This window comes from Capra hircus, chromosome 11 (assembly GCF_001704415.2).
Source record: "Capra hircus breed San Clemente chromosome 11, ASM170441v1, whole genome shotgun sequence".
NCBI lineage: Eukaryota > Metazoa > Chordata > Mammalia > Artiodactyla > Bovidae > Capra > Capra hircus.
Window position 1 is genome coordinate 67,170,818 of NC_030818.1, and position 25,260 is coordinate 67,196,077.

General features: G+C 39.8%; 1 protein-coding gene across 1 annotated transcript in view; it reads left to right on the top strand.

The window, feature by feature from the left end:
- The window catches only part of ANTXR1 (anthrax toxin receptor 1), a 260,409-nt gene that overhangs the window by 87,050 nt on the left and 148,099 nt on the right, over positions 1–25,260 (top strand). Inside the window, exon 10 of the mRNA XM_013967784.2 lies at positions 7,596–7,694. Coding sequence (XP_013823238.1) covers positions 7,596–7,694 — 99 coding nt within the window. The remainder of the gene's footprint in view (positions 1–7,595; positions 7,695–25,260) is intronic.

Genomic DNA, 25,260 nt, shown 5'->3' on the forward strand with positions numbered 1-25,260 from the left:
CCTCTTCTGAATCAGTTGTTTAATTCTCCACTTGGTCTTCTTTTTCTTTCAAAGATATTTCTATTTGAAGGAGGGATACTCACACTTAGAAGGTGGAAATGTAAAATGGTACTCTCACTTTGGAAAACAGTTCTAACAGTCTCTCAAAACGTTAAATATACACCTACCACATGACCTAGTCATTGTACTCCTAGGTATTTACCCGAGAAGAAAAGCAATTTATGTTCTGACAGAGACTTGTACACAGATGTTTATAACTGGTCTATTTTTAAGAGCCAAAAACTGTGAACAACTCAAATGTTCATCAACACATGAATGGATAAACAACTGTGGCTTTTCATACAATGAATAATATTCAGCAATAAAAAGGAATAGACTATGCATAAACCTCAAAGTAATTATGGATGAGTCTTAAAATAATTATGCTGAGTATAAAGAAGTCAGACCAAAAAGAAATACTTACCATATGATTCCATTTCATAAAATTCTAGAGAATGCAAACTAACCTACAGCAACAGAGAGCAGATCAGTGGTTGCGTGGTATGGGGAGGGACTGGAAGAAGAGATTATGAAGGGGAATATGGAAACTTCTGAGGCTGGTGGGTGTGTTTACCACCTTGATTGTGGTATTGCCCCATGATTGTGTAACTGTATCAAAATGTTTCAGTTATACACCTTACATACAACTTGTGTATCAATTATACCTTACTAAAAGTCATGACCAACCTAGATAGCATATTCAAAAGCAGAGACATTACTTTGCCGACTAAGGTCCGTCTAGTCAAGGCTATGGTTTTCCCTGTGGTCATGTATGGATATGAGAGTTGGGCTGTGAAGAAGGCTGAGCACCGAAGAATTGATGCTTTTGAACTGTGGTGTTGGAGAAGACTCTTGAGAGTCCCTTGGATTGCAAGGAGATCCAACCAGTCCATTCTGAAGGAGATCAGCTCTGGGATTTCTTTGGAAGGAATGATGTTAAAGCTGAAACTCCAGTATTTGGCCACCTCATGCGACTCATTGGAAAAGACTCTGATGCTGGGAGGAATTGGGGGCAGGAGGAGAAGGGGATGACCGAGGATGAGATGGCTGGATGGCATCACCGACTCGATGGACGTGAGTCTGAGTGAACTCCGGGAGTTGGTGATGGACAGGGAGGCCTGACGTGCTGCAGTTCATGGGGTCGCAAAGAGTTGGACACGACTGAGCGACTGAACTGAACTGAACTGAAAAAGTAAATAGCTATAAAAATTGTTTGTAAATCTTCTAGAGTAATTTAGAGGAGAAGGCAATGGAACCCCACTCCAGTATTATTGCCTGGAAAATCCCATGGACGGAGGAGCCTGGCAGGCTGCAGTCCATGGGGTCACTAAGAGTCAGATACGACTGCGCAACTTCACTTTCACTTTTCACTTTCATGCATTGGAGAAGGAAATGGCAACCCACTCCAGTGTTCTTGCCTGGAGAATCCCAGGGATGGGGGAGCCTGTTGGGCTGCCGTCTATGGGGTCTCATAGAGTCGGACACGACTGAAGCGACCTAGCAGCAGCAGCAGAGTAATTTAGGCATCAGAAAGCACTTAATATACATTCAGCTCTATATTATATTTTAGATGTTACATGTCACAATAAGCATTTAATAGGAGAGAAATTTAACTCACAAGATAGAAATATCACTAACAATAATTTTGTTAGTGATAACAACAAAAGTCTTAGGTCATCAGAGCAAATGGTGAATATACAGATATCTCATTTTCAGATCCAGTGATTGATAAAAGATCTTTATTGAGGTCATCACAAAATTATGTGTTCCATATTTTAAAAAAAAAAAAAAAAAGGAAAGGAGGTAATAGAAAAAGTTTATCAATCTATTCTCTGACCTTAACAGTTTTCTTTTTTTAAACTGAGCTATAATTCACATATCCTAAAATTCACCCTTTCAAAGAGTTCAGTTCAACTCATTCCCCTTCTCCTCCTGCGCTCAATCTTTCCCAGCATCAGGGTCTTTTCCAGTGAGTCAGCTCCCGCATTAAGTGGCCAAAGTACTAGAGTTTCAGCTTCAACATCAGTCCTTCCAATGAACACCCGGGACTGATCTCCCAGGTGGACTGGTTGGATCTCCTGGCAGTCCAAGGGACTCTCAAGAGTCTTCTCCAACATCACAGTTCAAAAGCATCAATTCTTTAGCACTCAGCTTTCTTTATAGTCCAACTCTCACATCCATACATGACCACTGGAAAAACCATAACCTTGACTAGACTGACCTTTGTTAGCAAAGTAATGTCTCTGCTTTTGAATATGCTGTCTAGGTTGGTCATAACTTCCTTCCAAGGAGGAAGCGTCTTTTAATTTCATGGCTGCAGTCACCATCTGCAGTGATTTTGGAGCCCAGAAAAATAAAGTCAGCCACTGTGTCCACTGTTTCCCCATCTATTTGCCATGAAGTGATGGGACCAGATGCCATGATCTTAGTTTTCTGAATGTTGAGCTTTAAGCCAACTTTTTCACTCTCCTCTTTTACTTTCATCAAGAGGCTCTTTAGTTCTTCTTCACCTTCTGCCATAAGGGTGTTGTCATCTGCATATCTGGGGTATTCATATTTCTCCCTGCAATGTTGATTCCAGCTTGTGCTTCCTCCACAATTCAGTAATGTTTGATATACTCACAAAGTTGTATAGCTATAACCACTATCTAACTCCAGAATATATTCATAATCTTAAAAAGAAACACTATACTCTTTAAGCAGTCACTCCCCATTTCTTCCTCTTTCCAGCCCTGACAACCACCAGACAATATTCTGTCTTTCTGGATCTGCTAATCTGAGCTATTCATATGGAAATGAAAGGGAATGGGTGTCTGGCTTCTTTTACTTGGCATGGTGTTTTCAAGATTCATCCACATCACAGTATGTGTCAGAACTTACTTACTTTATATGGATGAATAATATTCCATTGTATGAATACCATATTCATCATTTGATGGATACTTGCATTATTTCCACTTTTTGGCTATTATGAATAATGCTACTGTGAACATACATGTACAAGCTTTTGTGTAGACGTACGTTTTCAAGTCTCTTGAGTGTATATCTAGGGATAGAATTTCTGGGTCATATAGTAATTCTAGGTTTAGCTTTTTGAGGAACTGTCAAACTGTTTTACAAAGCAACTGCACCAATTTACATTCCCACCAGCAAGGTACACAGGGTCTAATTTCTTCACCAACGCTTGTTATTGTCCATCTCTTTTATTATAGCCATTCTGGTGAATGAGGAGGGATTTGGATTTATAGTTCCCTAATAACTAATGATGTTGGGCATCTTCTCATTCAATGACCTTATTAAGCCTCAGAAAATAAACAGGATTTTATCTGACTGGTACCTGAATAAATGACCACATTCTCCTTCCCTTATTCCCTTTCTCTCCCAAGATGTCATTTATTCATTCATTAAAGGAGCTTAGACTGATACTGACTCAGCTTTGGGTTAGGCACAGCCCAAAATTCTAAAGAAAAAGAAGTCATGGCCTCTCCCATCAGGAAACTTAAATTATAATTGAGAATAAAGTGACAAAAAGTCATAATAAATATATATCTTAAAGCTAACTCAAAGAATATGTAAAGAAATGGAGTAAAAGATCATTGCCTGGCAGAAAGTCCTCCCTGAAGCTTTCCAATCTCTAAGCACTTCTTGTAGGAGCTGTAACCCAACATACATGTTGCAAACTCTGGGAGCTGGTGATGGACAGGGAGGCCTGGCGTGCTGCAGTCCATGGGGTCGCAAAGAGTCGGACACGACTAAGCGACTGAACTGAACTGAAAAACCACCTTAGATGTACTTATTGTGAGAGGTAGGTTTAGGGCTTTGTGAATAGTGTAATTCAGTCAGTATGTCTTGGTTATGGTGTGTCCTGATCTCACTTGCTGGCAAATCCACTTGACAAAGGTTTTGTTACATAACCTCTACGTGTGAAGGGCTGACATTCCAGTCAGGCCACAGGGTCAGTATTTGGGCTCTTCTGGAGACCAAATGTGCGTCCTATCACAGAAACTGTACCAGGCAGGGTGGCATCTGGCTTCTGCTCTGGTGTGCCTCCCAGAGCATCATTTCCTCCATCTGCTCCCCAGGCCTGGGGGTTAAATTGTTTGGTTTCCACTGTGGCTGTTCATGGATTCCTGATGTCTTTCTTCCTAATACCCTGAGGGTGGCCCAGGCCCAACCAGACAGACATCCTCTCTTACAGAGGACCCCTCAGCAGCACTGCTAAGACTAGGATATGACCTTAAGAGAAGAGAACTTGGCACATGGCCTGCATTTCCAGCATCATCTCTCCTTCCACTGATCTTTGAGGAAATAAGAGAAGTAGACCCAGCAGTGAGGCAGAAAACATTTTGAATCAGCAAAAACATCCAGTAGATTTCTGGATGTCTAGCATTCAGGCTAAAAACAGAAATGAGTTTCTAAAGGCTAAACTGAATGAAAAGATATTGTACAATAAGATTCTTCCACAATGCCTGGCACTTAACAGAATGCTTGTTGAACCAACAGTGTCATCAGTCACATGCCAGGCAGACATCGAAAGAAAATGCTGAGTCCCTTCGCTGTTCACCTGAAACTATCACAATATTGTTAATCGGCTATACTCCAATACAAAATGTTTTGGTGTTAAACATAATAATAAAAAAAATTTTTTAAGAAAAAAATAAAGAAAACTATTTAGTTCATCCTTCTAAATTTAGCAGTCCTATCTATGCATCAACATGCATATCTAAATTCTTAATACTCATACTGTTGCAGTAAAAAGGAAAATAGAGGAATTAGTTTTTGTTTTCTTTCCCTTTCCTGAGAACAAAGAAAATAAAGAAAACAGTGAACAGGTCAGGGAATAAATATAAACACACCTGAAAGAGTTGATCACTCCTAGTTTTACTTTTAACTATTCCTAATCTGTAGTCTGTGACTAGATTTGCTTTTCACAAACTAACCTGACATTCTGTAAATTACATCCTGCATATATGGTCCCTACTTCTGCATGAGTTACATCCTGCATGTATTGCCCCTTAACTCTGTGCTAATTACATCCTGTACCTGGTGCTTACCTTTCCTGGGCTCTCCCTCTGCAGACCACCCCTTGTAGCTTTTTGCATTTCAGAAAGAAGGCCGCAGGAAAATAAACCAGAGACAGTAATATTAGTCGCTCAGTCGTGTCTGACTCTTTGTGACCCTGTGGACTGTAGCCTACCAGGCTCCTCGGTCCGTGGGATTTTCGAGGCAAGAATACTAGACTGGGTAGCCATTCCCTTCTCCAGAGGATCTTCCCAGCCCAGGAATCAAACCCAGATCTCCCACACTGCAGGCAGACTCTTTTACTGTCTGAGCTACCAGGGACCAATTACCTGTCTTCGTGATGCCAGCTATGACTATTTTGAAACAATACAAGAAGGAGAAGGATACAAAACTCTCACTACTTTGTTCCTCATCACATACCCCAGACTATAAGCCTGTTTGTTACCACCAAAATCTTGGCTTTCTCTGTCCACTGAAGCCGAATAAAAAATTACAAAGACAGAGTTTGGACAAACTAGAAAGATGGCTTGAATCCTCGGCTGGCTGAGGGAAGAACACAGCAGGCCAGTGGCCCCCACCATGGGGAATCAGAGGGGATCATATAGATGGGCCTCCCGGTCTGGGGTATGTAATAAAGAACAAGGTGAGAATCTGGCATTCTTCTTCATGCATTGTTTCAAAACAGTCATAGCTGGCGTCAGGTGGCCTGGTAATTGGATCTGAAAAAGCCATGTACCCATGACCTTAATATAGTTCAAAACTAAGGCAGTGAGTACTCATACATTAGTACCCAGTTTTGCTGCTTACCAATTACAGATTAGTTGATCTTGGGCAAGTCATTTACAATGTAAAAATTTCACTTTCCTTAAAGTTCGTTCATAGCTCTCAACAGCTCTCTGCGCTAACTTGTTTCTCCTTGTGGCACACTTAGTGCCTCTAGGTTCCTTTCCTCTACTTTGGGTTCTCTGCCTCCCAGCCAGACCAGCTCCACCTACCTGCAAAACGGGCAAACCTGCCGAAAATAAAAATAAAATAAGCTTAAAAAATATCACAGTGTTAATCTCTGAATGAGTCATATGTCACAAGACACTGAGGATTCATTTTAGCATAATGGTAAAGAGCATGCTGGCTGAGTTCTAAGCACATGACACTTGACACCCGACAGACCTGGATTCCAGTTCTAATCCTGACTACCAGCTGTGTGATCTGGGACCAGCTATTTAACCTCGCTAAGCTTGTTTTTCTCATTTGTACCTTCCTATAGTGAGGTTTAAATGACATCAGACATTTACAACACTTAGTACAGAGTCTGGCACACAAAGAGGGAGCAGTTGATATCAGTTATTATTCTCTTGGCAAACATGACCTCTAATGAGTTTCCTGGGAATGAAGGTGACATACATTCATGCCATTTATTAAAGTTTGGAAGAGTCCCCTATGCTAGTCCTTTATCCATTCTTCCTCCAATGAAAATCTCCATTTGAAACTTTACACTGCCAAATCCACCTTCACAAATATTGTACTTTGACTTCTAACTTTTAGTCTTTTTTTTTTAATGCCACACAGCATTATCCCATGCCCCAATTTTTATATACAAAAGGATGACAAAAATAAAGTATTTAAAATGAAGTATTGGCTATTAGTTACCATCAAACTTAAGCAAATATTCCTAAACATTTAATAAATTAATTAGTTGGGGTTTTTTCCCCTTAGTAAGAGGATCATTATTTTTACTTTATGAAGATATTGTGTTAATTCAGCCTGAATTATGCCAACATGAAATTAACATGCAGGGCTAGAGGCCAGTGAGCTATATTATCTCTTCTATTTGGAGAGAAGAGAGCATTAACTGCACTAGGACCTATGTCAGTTCAAACGGGAAATGCTTGACAACTGGCCACTCATAAGCAAGACTTGTCTTCTCTGGTGAGTACAGTTACTCCTGCCTAACACTAGGTTTTCCTACTGTGTGCCCTGCAGAGACAGGAGAGCTGAAACTGTTCTCAAACAAATTCTAAACATAAAGGAATGCTTTTCTAGCTGTGGAAGAAAAGACAGAAGGACAATGCCAAACGATACCTAGTCACATGCTGCACTATTCAGGGCAGACTGTGAATGCCAGAAGACAGTGGTCTTCAAAAACCCTAGGCACCCTGAGTTCTAAAGAAATCCTTTCCTCTGCATCCAGTGTATAAAAGAGATACAAGAGGCCTTCTGGTGGCAGATATCACAGGTTTTAAAACTGCCACGACTTGAGAGATGGGTAAGGTTTGCAGGACACAGGTGAGGAGAGGCACTCCAGGGAGGAGGAACAGTAAAGGCAAAGCCGAGGTGGGAATTTCAAGTAAGAAGTTCTGTGCCTTCCTGGTGGACAACTATTGAGAAGGCAGCGATTAAGCGGTGAAAGGCTCCCACACAGATGGTTCTGTTTCCCAGCTTGAACTGATTTTGAATATTTTAAGCCTGATGATGGGAAATTTAAGGTTAACATTGTGCAGTCAATTAAGGTGTCTTGTCATTATTCTTTGTTTCAGAATCCTTTCAAGTAGTCGTGAGAGGGAATGGCTTCCGACACGCCCGCAACGTGGACAGGGTCCTCTGCAGCTTTAAGATCAACGAGTCAGTCACGCTCAGTAAGTTCTTGCGGATTTTGGGGGTTTCTGCCGCTGGCTTCTGGGAAGGGGGATTTCCCAGCCCGTCCTCTCGAAAAGCCGCACCCAGGAAACTACAGAGAAGGGTCCTCCCTGCTAGAAAGGCCGCCAGCAAAGGGCATAACTGGCCTCTGAGGTCCCCTTGCTCCCAGAAGGAGAGGCAGCGGGTACTTGTTTCCCAGTCCACCAGCAAACTCTCAGGTGGCAGTGGTGGTCCTGACTGGTTAGGGCTCACAAAGCTCCACATTGCTTAGTGAGATATCAGGACTCTCAAGCAATAGAGGAAAAAAATAGGTGTTCTTGATTTATTAATTCTGAGTAAACCAAAAGCCAGAAAAATCTCATCAGGGTAGATACCTGACCTGAGATACAGGAAGATGGATGTAAAACTAAGTGCATTTCATGGGAAAAATGAATTATCACAACATTGGCACATTCACAAGACATTTGTAGCAGGGAAGTTAAAGACATGTGTGACTCAGATTACTGTCCAGGAAAGATGGGGCAGGTGGATTATGTTAAGACAGATGGCCAAGAGTCCCTGTTATTATTTACATCTGGCATTCATCCCACAGATAATTACTGGTTCAGTATCTGCAGCAGTAAACAGCAATCATATACTGTATTTTCTACAGTGCTAGGACCTTTTAAATACCTCACATCTTTTTGCCACAACAGCCCTGGGAGGTAGAAAGACAAAGAAGATGGAGAGGATACTCATTTATTGACCTTTCACACTGGTTTTGTCCTCCTGTTAGCATTCTGGAGTAGGTACTATCCTGTTTTTAAAAAGGAAGAACTGAAGGGTATGCCTTTTTCCCTCTTTAGCATCTCAAAACCCACTTGAATATTTAAACAAAGATATGCAATGGCTTCTTTACATCTGGAATTCTGAAACATCTGGAATTCCTGTATATGGAGAAACTGCAAAGATCTGAAATATTCAGTTATTTTTTTCCTGATACTTAGAAATGCCCTCACGTATCCAGAAAGTACTTGCTTTTTGAAAACATTTTCAAGTATCCTGTCATAGTGTGAAAGTTGGACATGCACCCTCTACAGAATCTTTCCATTTTTTTTTCCTCCTTTAATTTGTGATGTTCAAGTCCACTTTCCCTCTCTCCTCTTAATCTTAAATCTAAGATCAGAAACTCCTGAGGATTAAACTCAAAAGACATCAACACCTTCCAAAGAAGGCTTCCCAGACAAGCAAGCCTTTAGAACCAACTCCTCTCTGAAGATGCATGGCCATGAGTATAGCATTGCTGTTGCTTGAACGGTTACCCAGAGATTCTATACTAAGATAACAAAAAAATGCAAATTTTTTATGATGGATTTATAGAATGACATTTTAAACACGTATTTTCCAGCTTCTCCATAAAATTTTATTTCTTGGAAAACTAGCTTCTTTTCCTTTCCTAATATAAACTTGCAAACACCTGCACAGTCTGTTCACCTAATACATATTTTAAAAGAAATAAAGGCTGTTGGGTTTAGCTTAAACCACGAACCTAATTATGCTTTCAACACAAGCACTGACAGCTTGGAGAAGAGAAAGGCAGTGACTCAACCATATTATATACCACAAGCAACACTCCTGAACTCAAACAAATAGTTATTAAAAATATCCTAGCTAAGGGGGAAATACTGGAATTTTTTAAAATTGTCTTTATTAATTCATCTGTTCATTTATATTCAGTAAAGTAAGAAACTATGGAGGACAGAAAAGATAAATAAATGTTAAAATACAACATATTCAATTCTTCATCTTTCTGTCAACTTTATGAATGTAAGTATCTCATTGAGTTGTCCCCATAAAATAAGACAAATTCAGATTCTCTTCCCTTTCCCATTCTCCTTTTCCACTTCCATATCCACATTTTAAAATATTATGTTTTCATTTTTATAGTATATATTTCCTCTTTCAAGATTTTTTTTCCTAAATACTGCATTACATTTTATAACAAAAAAGAGAATAGAATTCCCTTATTAATCAAAAAATGACTAATTGAAGGCCCAATAATGAAGCTATGGTTTTTATTATATAAGCCTTGGAGTTTTCAAGAAATAATGTATTATTTGTAGCAGATTGTGTGAAGAAAAACAGTTAAGTGAAAAATAACAAATTAAAAAAATTACCTTTATAGTGAGATATATTAACATAACTGACCAAGCCTTTGGATGAATAATAAAAAATTAAAGCTATAGAGCAAATATATATACTTTTTTTAAGTGGCTATGAATTCCCTTTAGCATGTATTGCACTAAGACAGAAATAAACCACTGACATATTAATGCCAAAATGTTGAAATTGTTTACATATATTTTTAGATGATAAATATAACCAGAAAATAAAAAGCATAGGTTAATACCTATGTCCATCCTGCTTTCCTTGCCTTTGCTTAAAAATAAAATAAATCAACCACTTAGGAATCTAAAACAATTTGGCGACCTGTTTCTGGTCAATGGTTCCAAAATTATGCATAAAATATGATGTAAAAACTGTGACATGTGGTCTTGCTCAAAGGAATGAGGAGGAAACCCCCAGGTAAAAAGGGAACGCAAAATCTAAGCAGAAGGCAAAGCTGTGAGGGCTCCAGGCCTGAGGGAAATTCAGGCTGTGATCTCAGTACTGATATAGATATAGGACACCAGCAAGTTCAGTTTAGTTCGGTTCAGTCACTTAGTCGTGTCCGACTCTTTGTGACCCCATGGACCACAGCATGCCAGTACTCTCTGTCCACCAACTGCTGGAGTCCACCCAAACCCATGTCCACTGAGTGAGTGATGCCATCCAACCATCCCCTTCTCCTCCTGCCCTCAGTCTTTCCCAGCATCAGGGTCTTTTCCAATGACTCAGTTCGTCACATCAGGTGGCCAAAACATTGGAGTTTCAGCTTCAAAATCAGTCCTTCCAATGAACAACCAGGACTAATCTTTAGGATGGACTGGTTGGATCTCCTTGCAGTCCAAGGGACTCTCAAGAGTCTTCTCACTGCTGCTAAGTCGCTTCAGTCGTGTCCGACTCTGTGTGACCCCATAGACGGCAGCCCACCAGGCTCCCCTGTCCCTGGGATTCTCCAGGCAAGAACACTGGAGTGGGGTGCCATTTCCTTCTCCAAATGCATGAAAGTGAAAAGTGAAAGTGAAGTCTTCTCACAGCACAGTTCAAAAGCATCAATTCTTCAGTGATCAGCTTTCTTTATAGTTCAACTCTCACATCCATACATGACTACTGGAAAAACCATAGCATTGACTAGATGGACCTTGTTGGCAAAGTAATGTCTCTGCTTTTCAATATGCTATCTAGGTTGGTCATAACTTTCCTTCCAAGGAGTAAGCATCTTTTAACTTCATGGCTGCAGTCACCATCTGCGGTGATTTGGAGCCAAAAAAAATAGTTTGTCACTGTTTCCCCATCTATTTCCCATGAAGTGATGGGATCGGATGCCATGATCTTAGTTTTCTGAATGTTGAGCTTTAAGCTAACTTTTTCACTCTCCTCTTTGACTTTCATCAAGAGGCTCTTTAGTTCCTCTTCACTTTCTGCCATAAGGGTGTTGTCATCTGCATATCTGAGGTTATTGATATTTCTCCTGGCAATCTTGATCCCAGCTTGTGCTTCTTCCAGCCCAGGGTTTCTCATGATGTACTCTGCATATAAGTTAAATAAGCAGGGTGACAATATACAGCCTTGACGTACTCCTTTTCCTATTTGGAAAGCAGGCAAAAGCAGAGCCACCTGTAGAAATCAGGCTCCAGGGGCTGTAACACACATTAAATGGGTACAGAGAAAGCTGCTCAGTGATTCAGGAAAGCAGGCAGGGGAGGAAGGTAAGATGCTCTCCCAACTACATAATACAGAAGCACCACAATATGTCTGTGGCCATCCTGATTGCTGTGGCCCTGGCTGAGGCAGTATACATCCAGCCCAACCTACACCACTCCTGAAGCCTTAATTCCCTCTGAATATGGGCTCACAGCACCAAATGATAAATCATATGACAATAGTTGAAAGAAAAAGGAGAACAAGCAAGAAGACTAGGGAGCATTTTAAAAGGGAAGGTAAAATAAACATATTTAAAGTGTATTGAAACAATAAAGCATCTTAAAAATCTAACTTTACACCTAAAGGAACTAGAAAAATAAGAACAAACAAAACCCAAAGTCATTAGAAGGAAAGAAATAAAGATCAAAGTGGAAATAAGCAAAATAGAGAGTTAGGAAACAACAGAAAAGGTTAATGAAATGAAGAGGTTTTTTTTTTTTTTTTAAAAAGATAGACAAAGTTGATAAACCTTTAACCAAATTCATCAAGAAAAAAAGAGAAAAGATCCAGATAAATAAGTCAAAAAAGAGAAAGTACAATTGACAACAGAGAAATACAAAGGATCATAAAATATTACTACAAACAACTATGTGATAATAAAAGAGACAACCTAGAGGAAATGGATAAATGCCTAGAAATGTGCAATCTCTGAATCAGGAAGAAATATAAAAAATGAACAGACTAATAATTACCAGTAGTGAAATTGAATCGTTACTTTAAAAAACTTCCAACCGAAAAACTCTAGGACCACACAGTTTCACAGAGAAATTCTATTAAAATTCAAAGAAGAAATTTATCCTTCTCAAACTATTTTTTAAAATGAAGATGAAGGAATACTTCTGAACTCATTCTACAAGGGTAACATCACCCTAATATCAAAGCCAGACAAAAATACCACAAAAAATAATTATAGGTCATTATCACTGATGAATGTAAATGCAGAAGTCCTCAACAAAATGTTAGCAAACTGAATTCAACAGTAGGTTAGAAGGGATCATACACCATGATCAAGTAGGATTTACCCCAGGAATACATGGATGGTTTGGTATCCACAAATCAATCAACATAATACACCATGTTAACTAACTGAAAAATAAAAACCATATGATCATCTCCATATATGCAGCAAAACTTCCGACAAAATTCAACATCCTTTTATGATAAAAACTCTTCACAATGTGAGCATAGAAGGAACAGACTTCAACATGATTAAGGCCAGGTATGACAAACGACAGGCAACATTATAATCAATGGTGAAAAGCTGGAAGCATTTCCTGGAAGATCAGGAACAAAACAAGGATCCCACTCTTGCCACTATTTTTTTTTTTAACATGGAAGTGGAAGTCCTAGGCACAACAATCAGAAAAGAAAAAGAAATAAAAGGAATTAAAAAAAAATTGGAAAGGAAGAAGTAAAACTGTCACTATTTGTGCATGATATGGTTCTATACACAGAAAATTCTAAAGACACTAACAAAAACTATTTGAACTGAAATGAGTTTAGTAAGGTTGTAGGATACAAAAGTAATATACAGAAATATGTTGCACTTCTAAATACTAATTATGAACTATTAGAGAAATTCATAAAACAATCACATTTTTATAGCTGTCTCAAAAAGAATAAAATAACTTGAGATAAATCTGATCAAAGAGGAAAAAGCCCTGAAAGCTATAAGAGATTGATGAAAGAAATTTGAAGACAACAGAACAAATGGAAAGATACTTTGTGCTCATGGATTGGAAGAATCCATATTGTTAAAATGACTACACTACCTAAAGAAATCGATAGATTCAGTGCAATCCCATAAAAATACCAATGGCATTTATCACGGAGCTAGAACAAATAACTCTAAGATTTGTGTGAAGACACAAAAGACCCCAAATAGCCAAAGCGATCTTGGGAAAGAAGAACAAAGCTAGAGTTGTCACACTCCTGGGTTTCAAGCCATACTACAAAACAGCAGTTGTCAAACCACTATGTACTGGCATGAAAACAAACACACAGATCAATGGAACAGAATTAAGAGCCCCAAAATAAACCCATGCTTGTATGGTCAATTAATCTACGACAAAGCAGGCAAGAATATACAATGGGAAAAGACAGCCTCTTTAATAAGTGGTGTCAGGAAAACTGTACTGCTGTGTGTAATAGAATCAATCTGGACTATTTTCTCACACCACATACAAAAATAAACTCAAAAGTGGATTAAAGACTTAAATGTAAGGCCTGAAACCACAAAACTAGAAGAAAGCATGGGCAGTATGCACTTTGACATCTGTCTTAATAATATTTTTTTGGATCTGTCTCCTCAGGCAAGGGAAAAAAAAAAATAAACAAATGGGACTACACCAAACCTAAAAGCTTTTACACAGAAAAGGAACCTATCAATAGAAGGAAAGGCCACCTGCTGAATGAGAGAAGACGTTTTCAAACTATGTATCTGATAAAGGGTTACTATTCAAAATATACAAAGAACTCATACAATTCAACATCTAAAAAAGTAAACAGCCCATTAAAAAATGGGCAAAGAACTGGGTAGACATTTTTCCAGAGAAGATGTGCAGATAGTCAATAGGCACACAGAAAGACGCTGAACATCATTAACCATCAGGGAAATGCAAATCAAAACCACAAAGAGATACTAACTCATACCCGTCAGAATGGCTATCATCAAAAGAGAGCAAAGTGTTGGCAAGGACGTGGAGAAAAGGGAACACTTGTGCAATGTTGGTGGGAATGTAAATTGGTGCAGCCACTTGGAGGACAGTATGGAGTTTCCACAAAAACTTAAAAGTAGAACTGCTATGCTGCTGCTGCTAAGTCGCCTCAGTCGTGTCCGACTCTGTGCGACCCCAGAGACAGCAGCCTACCAGGCTCCCCCGTCCCTGGGATTCTCCAGGCAAGAACACTGGAGTGGGTTGCCATTTCCTTCTCCAATGCATGAGAGTGAAAAGCGAAAGTGAAGTCACTCAGTCGTGTCCGACTCTTAGCGACCCCATGGACTGCAGCCCACCAGGCTCCTCTGTCCATGGGGTTTTCCAGGCATGAGTACAGGAGTGGAGTGCCACTGCCTTCTCCGAATATGATCTAGCAATTTCACTTCTGAGTATTTACCTGAAGAAAACAAAAACACTATTTTGAGAAAATATATGCATATTACTGTTCACTGAAGCATTATTTACAGTAGCCAAGATGTGGAAGCAACTTACATCCATCCATAGATGAATGGATGAGGAACATGTGATATTTGTGTGTGTGTGTGTGTGTTGTGTGCTAAGTTGCTTCAATTGCGTCCGACTCTTTATGACCCTATGGACTGTAGCCCTCCAGGCTCCTCTGTCCACTTATATAGACAACTTAGTGGATAGACTAAGCAATGTGATTAGACACAGATAAAGATGAAATGCATGAACTGGAAGAGAGATGTGAGGAAATACTACCCCTCAACCAAAGCACTTGACCCAGATTTTTTTCATCTGTGTTTTACCAGACTTTAAGGACAAATGATTCATATCTGATACATATTCTTCTAGAGAAAAGAAATAGAGCAAAATCACTTTAATTCACTTATGAAAATTATATAATCTTGACTTTTTAAAAACTGGACAAGACATATATGAAATTGATTTCTTTGATGACAAACATACAGATAAACTACTGGTAAACAAAACTCCAGCAATGTATTTTAAAAGGACTAGGATAAGTAATACTGTTTTTAAAAAATGAGAGAGGAATTTTCCTCTCACATAGCAAATTTTTTGATGCCAAGAAGATATTAAAATTCACTATCCATTCCAAATTTTAAAAATACATACTTTTAGGGACTTCCCTGGTGGTCCAAGAATTGCCTGCCAATGCAGAGGACATGGGTTCAGTCCCTGGTATGGGAAGATTCCACATGCCAAGAGCAACTGAGCCCATGCACCACAATTACTGAACCCACACTCTCAAGCCCGAGGGCTGCAACTGCTGAAGCCCAAGCGCCTTAGAGTCTGTGCTCCATGACAAGAGAAGCCACCGCAATGGGAAGCCCGCACACCTCAACTCCAGCACCAGCCCCAGCTCTCTGCAACTAGAGAAAGTCCACGTGCGGCAATGAAGACCCAGTGCAGACATAAATAAATAAACAAAATTATTTTTTTTTAAAGAAAAGAAAAAAAAATCACAGGAAAAATGGAGCAGCAGCATATAAACTCTAGAAAGAACTAAATTTAACCAAACTTGTAAAGACATATAGGAAGAAAGTTATACAACTCTGTGAGGGAAATGAAGACAATGTAAGTAAATGAGAGCCAGTATAGACTCATGGCATAGAACACACACTGGAACCAAACCACCTAGGAAAAGCACCCTGGCTCTGTCTTAAAGCTTTTTGACCATGGCCGGTTACTTAACTTCTCTCAGCTTCAATTTCTCCAGCTATAAAATGAGTATGGCAATAATAGCACCTCCATGGTAGATTCCTATGATATTTCAGTGTAATAATTAGGGCCTAGAACAGGGCCAAGCATGCAGTAAGCAGTCGATCAACGTTGGCTGATAGTATTAATTTATTATTATCATTATCACTATTATTCAGTAGAGCAGCAACTGAGGATTGTAGAAACATCAGTTTCTTCAAATTAATATTTACTTTTACTGCAGTCCCAGTCCAATGGGACTTTTGAAGTTAACAAAATAATTCTTAAGTGTATATGGAAGAATAAACATTTAAGAATAGCCAAGAAAAATGTGGAAACTTGCCCTAGCCCATTTTAAGATGTATAAAAAAATCTGTAGTAATTGAAACAATGTATGACTGGTGCCACAAAAGGCAAATTGAACATTGGGACAGGAAAAACGAAGTTCATAAAGAGAGCCAAACACTTCTATGAATTTAGTATAAAATAAAGTGACCTTTCTAATCGGTGGGAAAAGAGTAGATTATGCTTTTTGGTATCGAGACAACTGGCTAACCCCTTGGAAAAACAATTCAGTTCAATTTTTATCTCACACTTTACATCTAAACAAATTCCAGATGAAAAATTTAAATGTGAACATGAAACTATAGAAGTTTTAAAGGAAACAAAAATAAATATTTATATAATTTTCCACTGGGGAAAATCCTTTTAAGCATAACTCTGAAAGGAGATACCACAAAGGAAAATTTGAATGGTTTGAGTACACATTTTAAAATTCTTTACACCTCCCCTCTTTAAAAAATCTGAAGGGAAATAGAAAACCTGCCAAATTATTTTTAAGACATATAACAAATAAAGGGTCAATAACTTTAATATGTAGATAGGTCTTAAAATCAGTAGAAAAGATGAGCACATCAATGGATAAAAGATAGGAAAAAGAAATTTACTAGAAAAATAATGGCAAATAAGAATATGGTAAATGCTCACTGTAGTCAAGGAAATGCAAATTAAAATAATCTATCAAACTGGTAAAGATTAACAGAAATACAATGCCAGTATTGGCAAAGATACAGGGGAAGAAGTGTTTTCACTCATCATTGTCTAGAGACTGCTAAAGATCACTAAATCTTTTGGAAGGCCATTCCTGTTTTGTTGGGGGTTTTTTTTGGCCGAGTCACACAGCTTGTAAGAACTCAGTTCCCCAACCAGCGATTGAACCCAGGCCCAGCACTGAAAACCCGGAATCCTAACAACTAGGCCATCAGGGAACTCTCTAGCAAGGCCACTCTTAAAACAAATCAACTGCTTTTGTACATTTTTGACCCAGAATTTCAACTTCAACTTCATCAAAGGGAAATGCTAGAGAATGTTAACAAAGACTCAGCTGCAAGATGTTCACCATAATATTGCTTTATGTTAGCAAAAAGCAAAAAAAGAGACAGAGGAGGGAGAAAGGAATGAATTTGAGATGGAAGCAAGGAAGGAAGCAGAGAGGAAAGCAAGTAAACAAATCGAAACATCTAGGTGGTAACATAAATGTTTTACAATCGATAGTGTGTCATATAAATTGTATTCATGTTTAAATAATTAATATTGTGAGAAAGAAGAGTAATTATCTATGTGGGGAAAATGTTAACAGTACTGCTTCACATGTCGAGAATAAGTTACAGAACAGTGCCTTAAAGCTGCTCCTGATTTAGACACATACATTTATATGCAGAGAGAAATGTGAAAGACACACATCCAGATGTTAACAGTAGTTACGTCTGAATGAGTCTACTATGAGTTTTTACTTCTTCTTTCTGTCCATCTAAGTTTTCTATGATCATATGTCCCTTCCATTATGAGAAAAAAAAGACAGTTATTTAAATTTTCAATTTAAAATTCTTGTTAATTATTTAGGCCAAGCACGCATCTTAAGTGTAGCATTTAGTTGGTTCTCCAGTTACCAGGCTGAACTACTACTCCTGGCCAAGAAAGTATCTTGGAAATCGTCACACAAACTTTATTTATTCTGGCTACACTTTTTCCTACTTCAGTATTCTGTGTATCATGCCACAAAAAGATCCACTTTCAATTGGAAATCCATTTGTAGAGAGATTAAAATGCTAAAAAGGATACACTGAGGTAGGAGCTGAGAAATTATCCATTTTAAAGAACAATAAATAAAAAATGATGGTTTTACTAATACCATAATGAGAAACTTGTTAGACTCTCCTAGTTGTTGCAAGGAGACTTACAAGGTATGACCAGAAACAAAGAAACTGATTTTTAGCAAACTTACTAAAATTCAGTAGAAGGGCCATGTGAAAAACCAGCCTCTTGGTTATATAGGCACATTTCTTTTCTGACGCAGGATTTTATTTCTCAGCTTGAGCTTCGATCTTATTCACAAGGCATGGCTCTGGTTCACTTTTGGTTCACTCTCAAAGAATAAAACATTGCTCCCTTTGAAGATTTTTTTTTTTCCAGACTGAACGTCAGTCCTGAAAGCAGCTCTACGAGAGTTTCAGAGAGGGGCTTCTTCCCAAGGGGATGAGAGACTACACTCACTCAAATATAGAAGCTCCAGTGTGTTTGTTTTTAGAAATCTGTCCAGTTATCCAGAAACTATACTTTATCTTAGAAAACATCTGGTCCTCAGGACTGCTTTGGGCCCCTTAAGGAGATCATTGAAGTGCACCTATAGTGACAGCTGGGGAGAGAGAAGGAGAAAAATTTCCCAAACAAAAGCCTATTGTTTCCTTTCTCACTGGTTGGAATGTTGCATCTATCAGTCAAAGGTACTTGGCGCAGTTTGGATGCATCCTTACTTAGGTCTTTGATGTCATCTGAAGATAATAGAATGTCACTGTGCAACTCGGAATTAAATGATATGATACAAAGGGGCATCTTGTCTCATAATTCTTTTTTTCTGTTTTTGGAGTGTAGAGTGTAGTTGGTTTACAATGTTGTGTTGGCTTCAGGTACACAGCAAATTGAATCAGTTATACATATACAAATAGCCACACTCTTTTTTTAGATTCTTTGCCCGTACAGGCCATTGGGCTTCCCCAATGGCTCAGTGGTAAAGAATCTGCCTGCCTATGCGGGAGACGTGGGTTCAATCCCTAAGTCAGAAAGATACCCTGGAGAAAGAAATGGCAACCCACTCCAGTATACTTGCCTGGGAAATCCCATGGACAGAGGAGCCTGGTGGGCTACAGTCCATGGGGTCACAATGAGTCAGATGCGACTTGGCAACTAAACAACAACAGGCCATTACAGGGTATTGAATAGAGTTCCCTGGGCTGTACAGTAGGTTCTTATTAGTTATCTATTTTACATATAGTAGTATGTATATGTCAGCCCCAATCTCCTAGTTTATCCCTCCCCTCCCCTTATCCCCTGGTAACCATAAGTGTGTTTTCTGCATCTGTGCTTCTACCTCTGTCTTGTAAGTAAATTCATTTGTACCCGTTTTCCAGATTCCATCTATAAGTGATATCATATGATATACGTCTTTCTGTGTTTGACTTACTTCACTCAGTTTGATGATCCATCCTCCACTCCTGCTTCTTATTCAGGCCTCACATCAGAATCCCCCAGAAGCGTGATCCAAGTAATGACAGTTACTGATTGTGAGCACTTGCCTGGTTTCCTTCCTAAACCAGCTCGTTTCGTCCTCCCAGCAGCCCTGTGAGGGAGGAGTTTCTTGTATCCCCCTTAGCTGACAAGGGAACTGAAGCACAGAAACTGCCCAAGGTCACCCAGGTGGCCAGAGGTTGGAGCAGTGTGGACCCCAGGCAGTCTACTCCAGAGGCTCTTGCCCACTTCTCTATGTTGCTTCTTAAACACGGATCCCCACAGGTCCCCGGATCCCTGATCCTGAATGCCCACATCACTCTGACATGCGCCTGATTTGAAGACACTGATTCCCACGGCTTCCCCTTACTGTAGAGACAGGAAACCTCAGCTCTGAGAGATTCAGCTACTTGCCCAAGATCACAGGTTTGTTAGTCAAGACTTGAGCTCTGGTTCAAGGGGAAAAAAAGCCCTGGACCGGGGGACAAAGAAGCCAGGCTTTAGATCAGTCTATGTAGCTGATTGTGAACACGGGGAAGCCACCTCTTCTGGTTCCCCAGGTGGCCCCTCTTTCTTACACTTTATGGGCTTTCCATGTATCTGCTCAGGTTTCCCTTTGCCCCTGCTCTCAGGGACTTTGGGTTTTGCCCAGTTGTTTCTGAAATGGCCTTCTGCCAAGACTGTGTTAGTCCATGTTTCTATCTTTCAGATCCAGACAAAAATATAGATAAGTGGAAATTTACTGCAGTTTTGCTCGGTCAGACGAAAACCTCAGGAATCTGGGATGAGGTGGTGATAAAAGAGAATTTGCCACCAGATGTAACTTAACTGGTGAAGACTTTCATTTAGGGGCAAAAGAGTTTCTTCCAGGGGCAAACTGACACAAAGTTAACTACAGCAGTGCCTGATAGACGGTCAAACTTGACGTTGCCCTTGTTCTACCAAGGGTGCAATTGCTTCCAAATGAAAATTGGAAGCTGCCTGCGGACTCCAGCACCCAGTGAGCGTCTCTGAAGCAGTGGTTAAGAGAGATTTGCTTGTGAATGTCCCTGAAACTGCTGTTAACCCAGTCTTGTTGTCTCAATAGGGGAAGTTGGCACCCCCTCTATTCTGTACCAGATAACTGGACTTTTGCAGTGCCTTTCCTCATGGAGCACGACTCCTTTGTCATTACAGTGGGATGATGGAAGAAAAAGTGGTTAACAGAAATGGACCAGACTTATGGGAACTCCAAGGAGGCTAATAAGCTATGCCCCCTTCAAATTAGCATTTGAAATATGTTAAATATTTGCTCCACATTCATTTAGAGGAAAAGTTGGGTGCTTCTGAGGGAAAGGAAGAGAGCACTGATGTATCTTTCCTTCAAGCAGTTCAGCTCTGGCCCCTAATATGCACACCACAGCAGCTTAGTGATGTCCACTGTGACCCAAGTGTGTGCCTGAGGTCTGCTTCCCACCTCTTCTCTGCATTTCCGTATTAATTTGTGTTCTTTAAGAGCAGTCAGCATTTGCCATAGTTCATGGTCATGATCCTATAATAGTGATAGATAGCCGTTCTGTCGTGTCCAACTCTTTGCAACCCCATGAACAGGGTCACCAGGCTCCTCTGTCCATGGGATTCTCCAGGCAAGAATACTGGAATGGGTTGTCATTCCTTTCTCCATTGGATCTTCCTGACCCAGGGATCAGATCTAGGTCTCCCGCATTGCAGGCAAAGTCTTTACCATATTTTAATAGACTTGTCCCTCAATCACAATTCCAAAGGTAAACCCTTCCAGACCTAATTGTGCACAGCTGAAAGACTTTATGTCAGTAGACACATACCTTGTGCATGAATCCTAAATTGTCTTCCGCCAAGTGAAAACAAAACTTTAAAAAATATATTTCTTAGCAAATTACAGCTGTCTCAAGGGCACCAGTTTTCTGACCTCAAGCTCACAGATTTTTTTAAAGGTTGATGCTTTGCTTATAAGATAATTTGTTAGTTTTGTAAATGTCAACAGTCAAGAATTTTTGGTCTAGATTTATTGAGAGGAGGAAACATCTTGCCAGAGCCCTGAGCCCCATTATCTTCATTTGGTTTTCTTGCAATACCTAAATCTGTCCCTATTAACTTTGGATAGAGATGATGCAGAAGACTACAACATTATGTGCAGTATGATTCCAATTATGTAAAAAATAATATGCGTAGAAAAAATTCTGAAATAGCATGCCCCAAAGCATTAAGTGTTTATCACTGGAAGTTAGGATTACCAAGGATTTTATATTCTTCTCTGTATTTCTCAGACTTCCCACACTCACCATGTCTTACTTTTACAATCACTAAAAATAACAGTAAAATATGAGCCAAAAATAATTTACATCCTGAGAAGTCAGACTAGCTGTGCTAAGGACCAGTTCTAAAAGCTGGAGAGTTCTGAGGCACAGAGATCAAGCCCCCAGAAGACAACCCAGTGACCAGCAGGCTGCTGGCTACTATCCCTGGGCTTCTCTGGGAATGCATTCATGGTCCCTCACCCTTTACTGCCTCTCCTTCTGGTGCCATGATGTCATCTTGATCCTCCTGTAAACAATGTTCAAGATAACCCACTTCATTTTTTTCCAAGACTGCACTCAGCTCTTTGTCCTACACTGGTGTTTGTAGGTAAGGTGTTTTGATTGCAGCCTTCCCACCCATATCAGCTCAGAGCCTCAGCAGCAATCTAATCCCCACTTCTGGAGCACCCCCATTTCACTTGTAAAGCCCCATCCAGCAGAGTGGCTCAGGTGCCACCTACCACTAGGCAAACCTGGACCCATCAAAGCCTGCATGGAAGAATTTACCAAAAAACACTCTCTTCTTTACTCTAACCAGATGCCTTCCAATGGCTCTCAAGCTGTTACTCCCTCACCCTCCTCTATGCATAATCATTTAACACCTCTGAACTTTGCTGGACATTGTGTCAGTACCCCAGGGGGAACTGTGAACTACCTAGTAATATCTACAGAACCTTCTACAATGGGCCAAAACCATGTGTGAAAGTGTTAGTCACTCAGTTGTGTCAGACTCTTTGCAACCCCATGGACTATAGCCCACCAAGCTCTGTTGTCCATGGAATGGCAAGAATACTGGAGGAGGTAGCTGTTTGCTTCTTCAGGGGATCTTCCCAACCCAGGGATCAAACAGAGGTTTCTTGCATTGCAGGTGGATTCTTTACCATCTGAGCCACCAAAACCATGGTAGATATTATACCAAGATTTCTAACCTTGGTACTACTGACATTTTGGGCCAGATAATTTTTTAATAAGAGGGAGAGGAATGCCTTGTATTGCAGGCTACTTAGCATTGTACGTGGTCTCTACTCACTAGATGCCAATAGCACTCCCCTTCTGGTCTGACAATCAAAATTGCCTCAAACATTGCCTTTCATCCCCTGAGGGTCAAAACCACCCCCATTCAAGGACTGCTGCACTGCATACATGTCCACATGTGCTATTAGAATAGATGAATGCCTTCTTGTCATACCTACACTATATAGCCTGACACAACCTAGGAAACAAGTTCTGCAGGACCTAGCCAGTTTGTATATACCCTCACATGTTGTGTTGTACAGGTACATCAGGCTATGAGCCCAGAAGTACCCCACTTTAGTAGTCACAGTTGACATATGTCAAGTGCTTATTAAGTGTTCAGTATTTAATCATATCATCTCATTAAATGAGTGAGTATGAAATGAGTATTATGGCATCTTACAGGTGAGAACTCTGGGTTATGGATAGGGTTATACAGTCTGTAAGTAGCAAGCTGTTTTGGGGCTCCAGCCAGGGACCAAGCTATTCATGTGCTCATGGTTCCTACTCTAACCTGCCCAGAGAACAAAGAAGAAAACCAAAAGGTATATTCTGGACACCTTAACACAGAGGTACTAGGGAAATAGTCATGTACAGACCCAGGAAACTTACCTGGAACCCGTTGGCCAAGCTCAACAGCTGATCTCATAGTAACTAAGCAGTGAGGGCTCCCAGAGAAATCTTACAACTCCAGGCCAAGGGATGGGTGGATAGATATCAGTCATGTCTGCGGAAAAAAAAATAATAATCGCCAGCCTGGTTCTGCCATATTAAAGACATGAGAGAACATTACAGCAGATGTGTATGTTCTGAGGATCATTCCCAACTTGGTCCCACCCTCCTGTCCTTCACTACTGGCTCTTCCCATTCTGTGCTGACTCTTCTCATTGCTCTGACCACAGAACACCATTGTTTAGCCTTTCCAAGTAGAAGCGTTCCTCTCCACTTTCAAAATCTCTGCCGGGTCCCCTTCTATAGAGTTTAATGACTTCTATCAGAAGAATGCATAGGTTTGTTACCAAACCTGTCTATGAAAAATCTTCCAGTTCAGGATCTGAGACGGAGTTCACATGCCTAATAAATAGCTTCTTTCTACTCTAAGCAATGGATCCCATTTAGCTTTGCAGTAAGACCCTCACATTTGTGAATTTTCATTGCATGGGTCCCAGTAGAGCAATCAACCACCTCTTTTCTGGCTGGGACCTCAGAAAGCTCAAGCCAGATGCCTTGAATTTCATCAACTTGGAGTCCTGCAGAGTATTATTTCCAGTTTTTGCACAGCATTTTAAAAGTCTAATTTTTTAAAAGCTGGTTACTTTTCAAGTCAGTGAAAAGGTAGAAACATTTAGTCTAGCCTGTCTTTTCTCCCTTCATTCAGGGACACATTCCCCAACCAGCTGATAATTTGGTGCTGAACAGTTATACTTGGCGCAGAGATGCCACAAAAATGCTCCCTAGACCCAGGGAAGATCGGGAGAAAGAGCAGGGTGAGCTCATTCAGTCCCTAACCTCCACTATTTTGTCACAATAGGAATGTAAACTCTACTTTGGAGCTTACATCAGCTTTTGGAGGGTTTCAGCAAGCTCCCCTAGATAAGACTAAGAATTATTTTTCTTGTCCTTTTGGCCAGAAATAAATATTTATATCAAGAAAGGATTGCCAAGACTTGGAAAATATTTCAGTTATTTAATCAGCCCTATAAAAGGATTCACTGTGATTGGTGTTTGAATTAGCTAATAAATTTTAATCTTGGTTTTATCCCAACTCCATTAGATAGTCACCAACTGCAGCTAAGAATTCTGGAAATTTCTTAACCAGTTTGAAAAGAATTACATTGATCTTAGATCAAAACCATGAACACATGTGAATGTATGGTTTTGAGATATGGGTTAATTATAGTAAGTCAGGGTCTCCCAGAAGACACTGGAACCTTATCACAGAGCTTCTCAACCCTGGTTGCCTCTCATGGAAAAAAAAGCCTCCTAACATTATTCAACCTCACCCATGAAGAATCTTGACTTTTGCTTCCACAGCTGTCAGACTCAGCGCTGGGTATACTTCAGGCCACATCATAAAACTAGCTGTGAGAGTATGACAATATAAAATGACTAACTAGTTTAAATTATATCTGTAAAAAAACTAGCTGAGTTGACTATGGGCAAGTCATTTCAAGAAAACCTCGGTTTGATTTCCAGGTCTTTTATTCATGTTACAACACTAACTCAATTAACCAACTTCTTTGAGACTCATTTTCCCAAATTGTAAATTAATAATAATATCAAATGAGACCATAGGTATATCAGTTCAGTTCAGTCACTCAGTCATGTCCGACTCTTTGCGACCCCATGAACTGCAGCATGCCAAGCCTCCCTGTCCATCACCAACTCCTGGAGCTTGCTCAAATTCATGTCCATCAAGTCAGTGA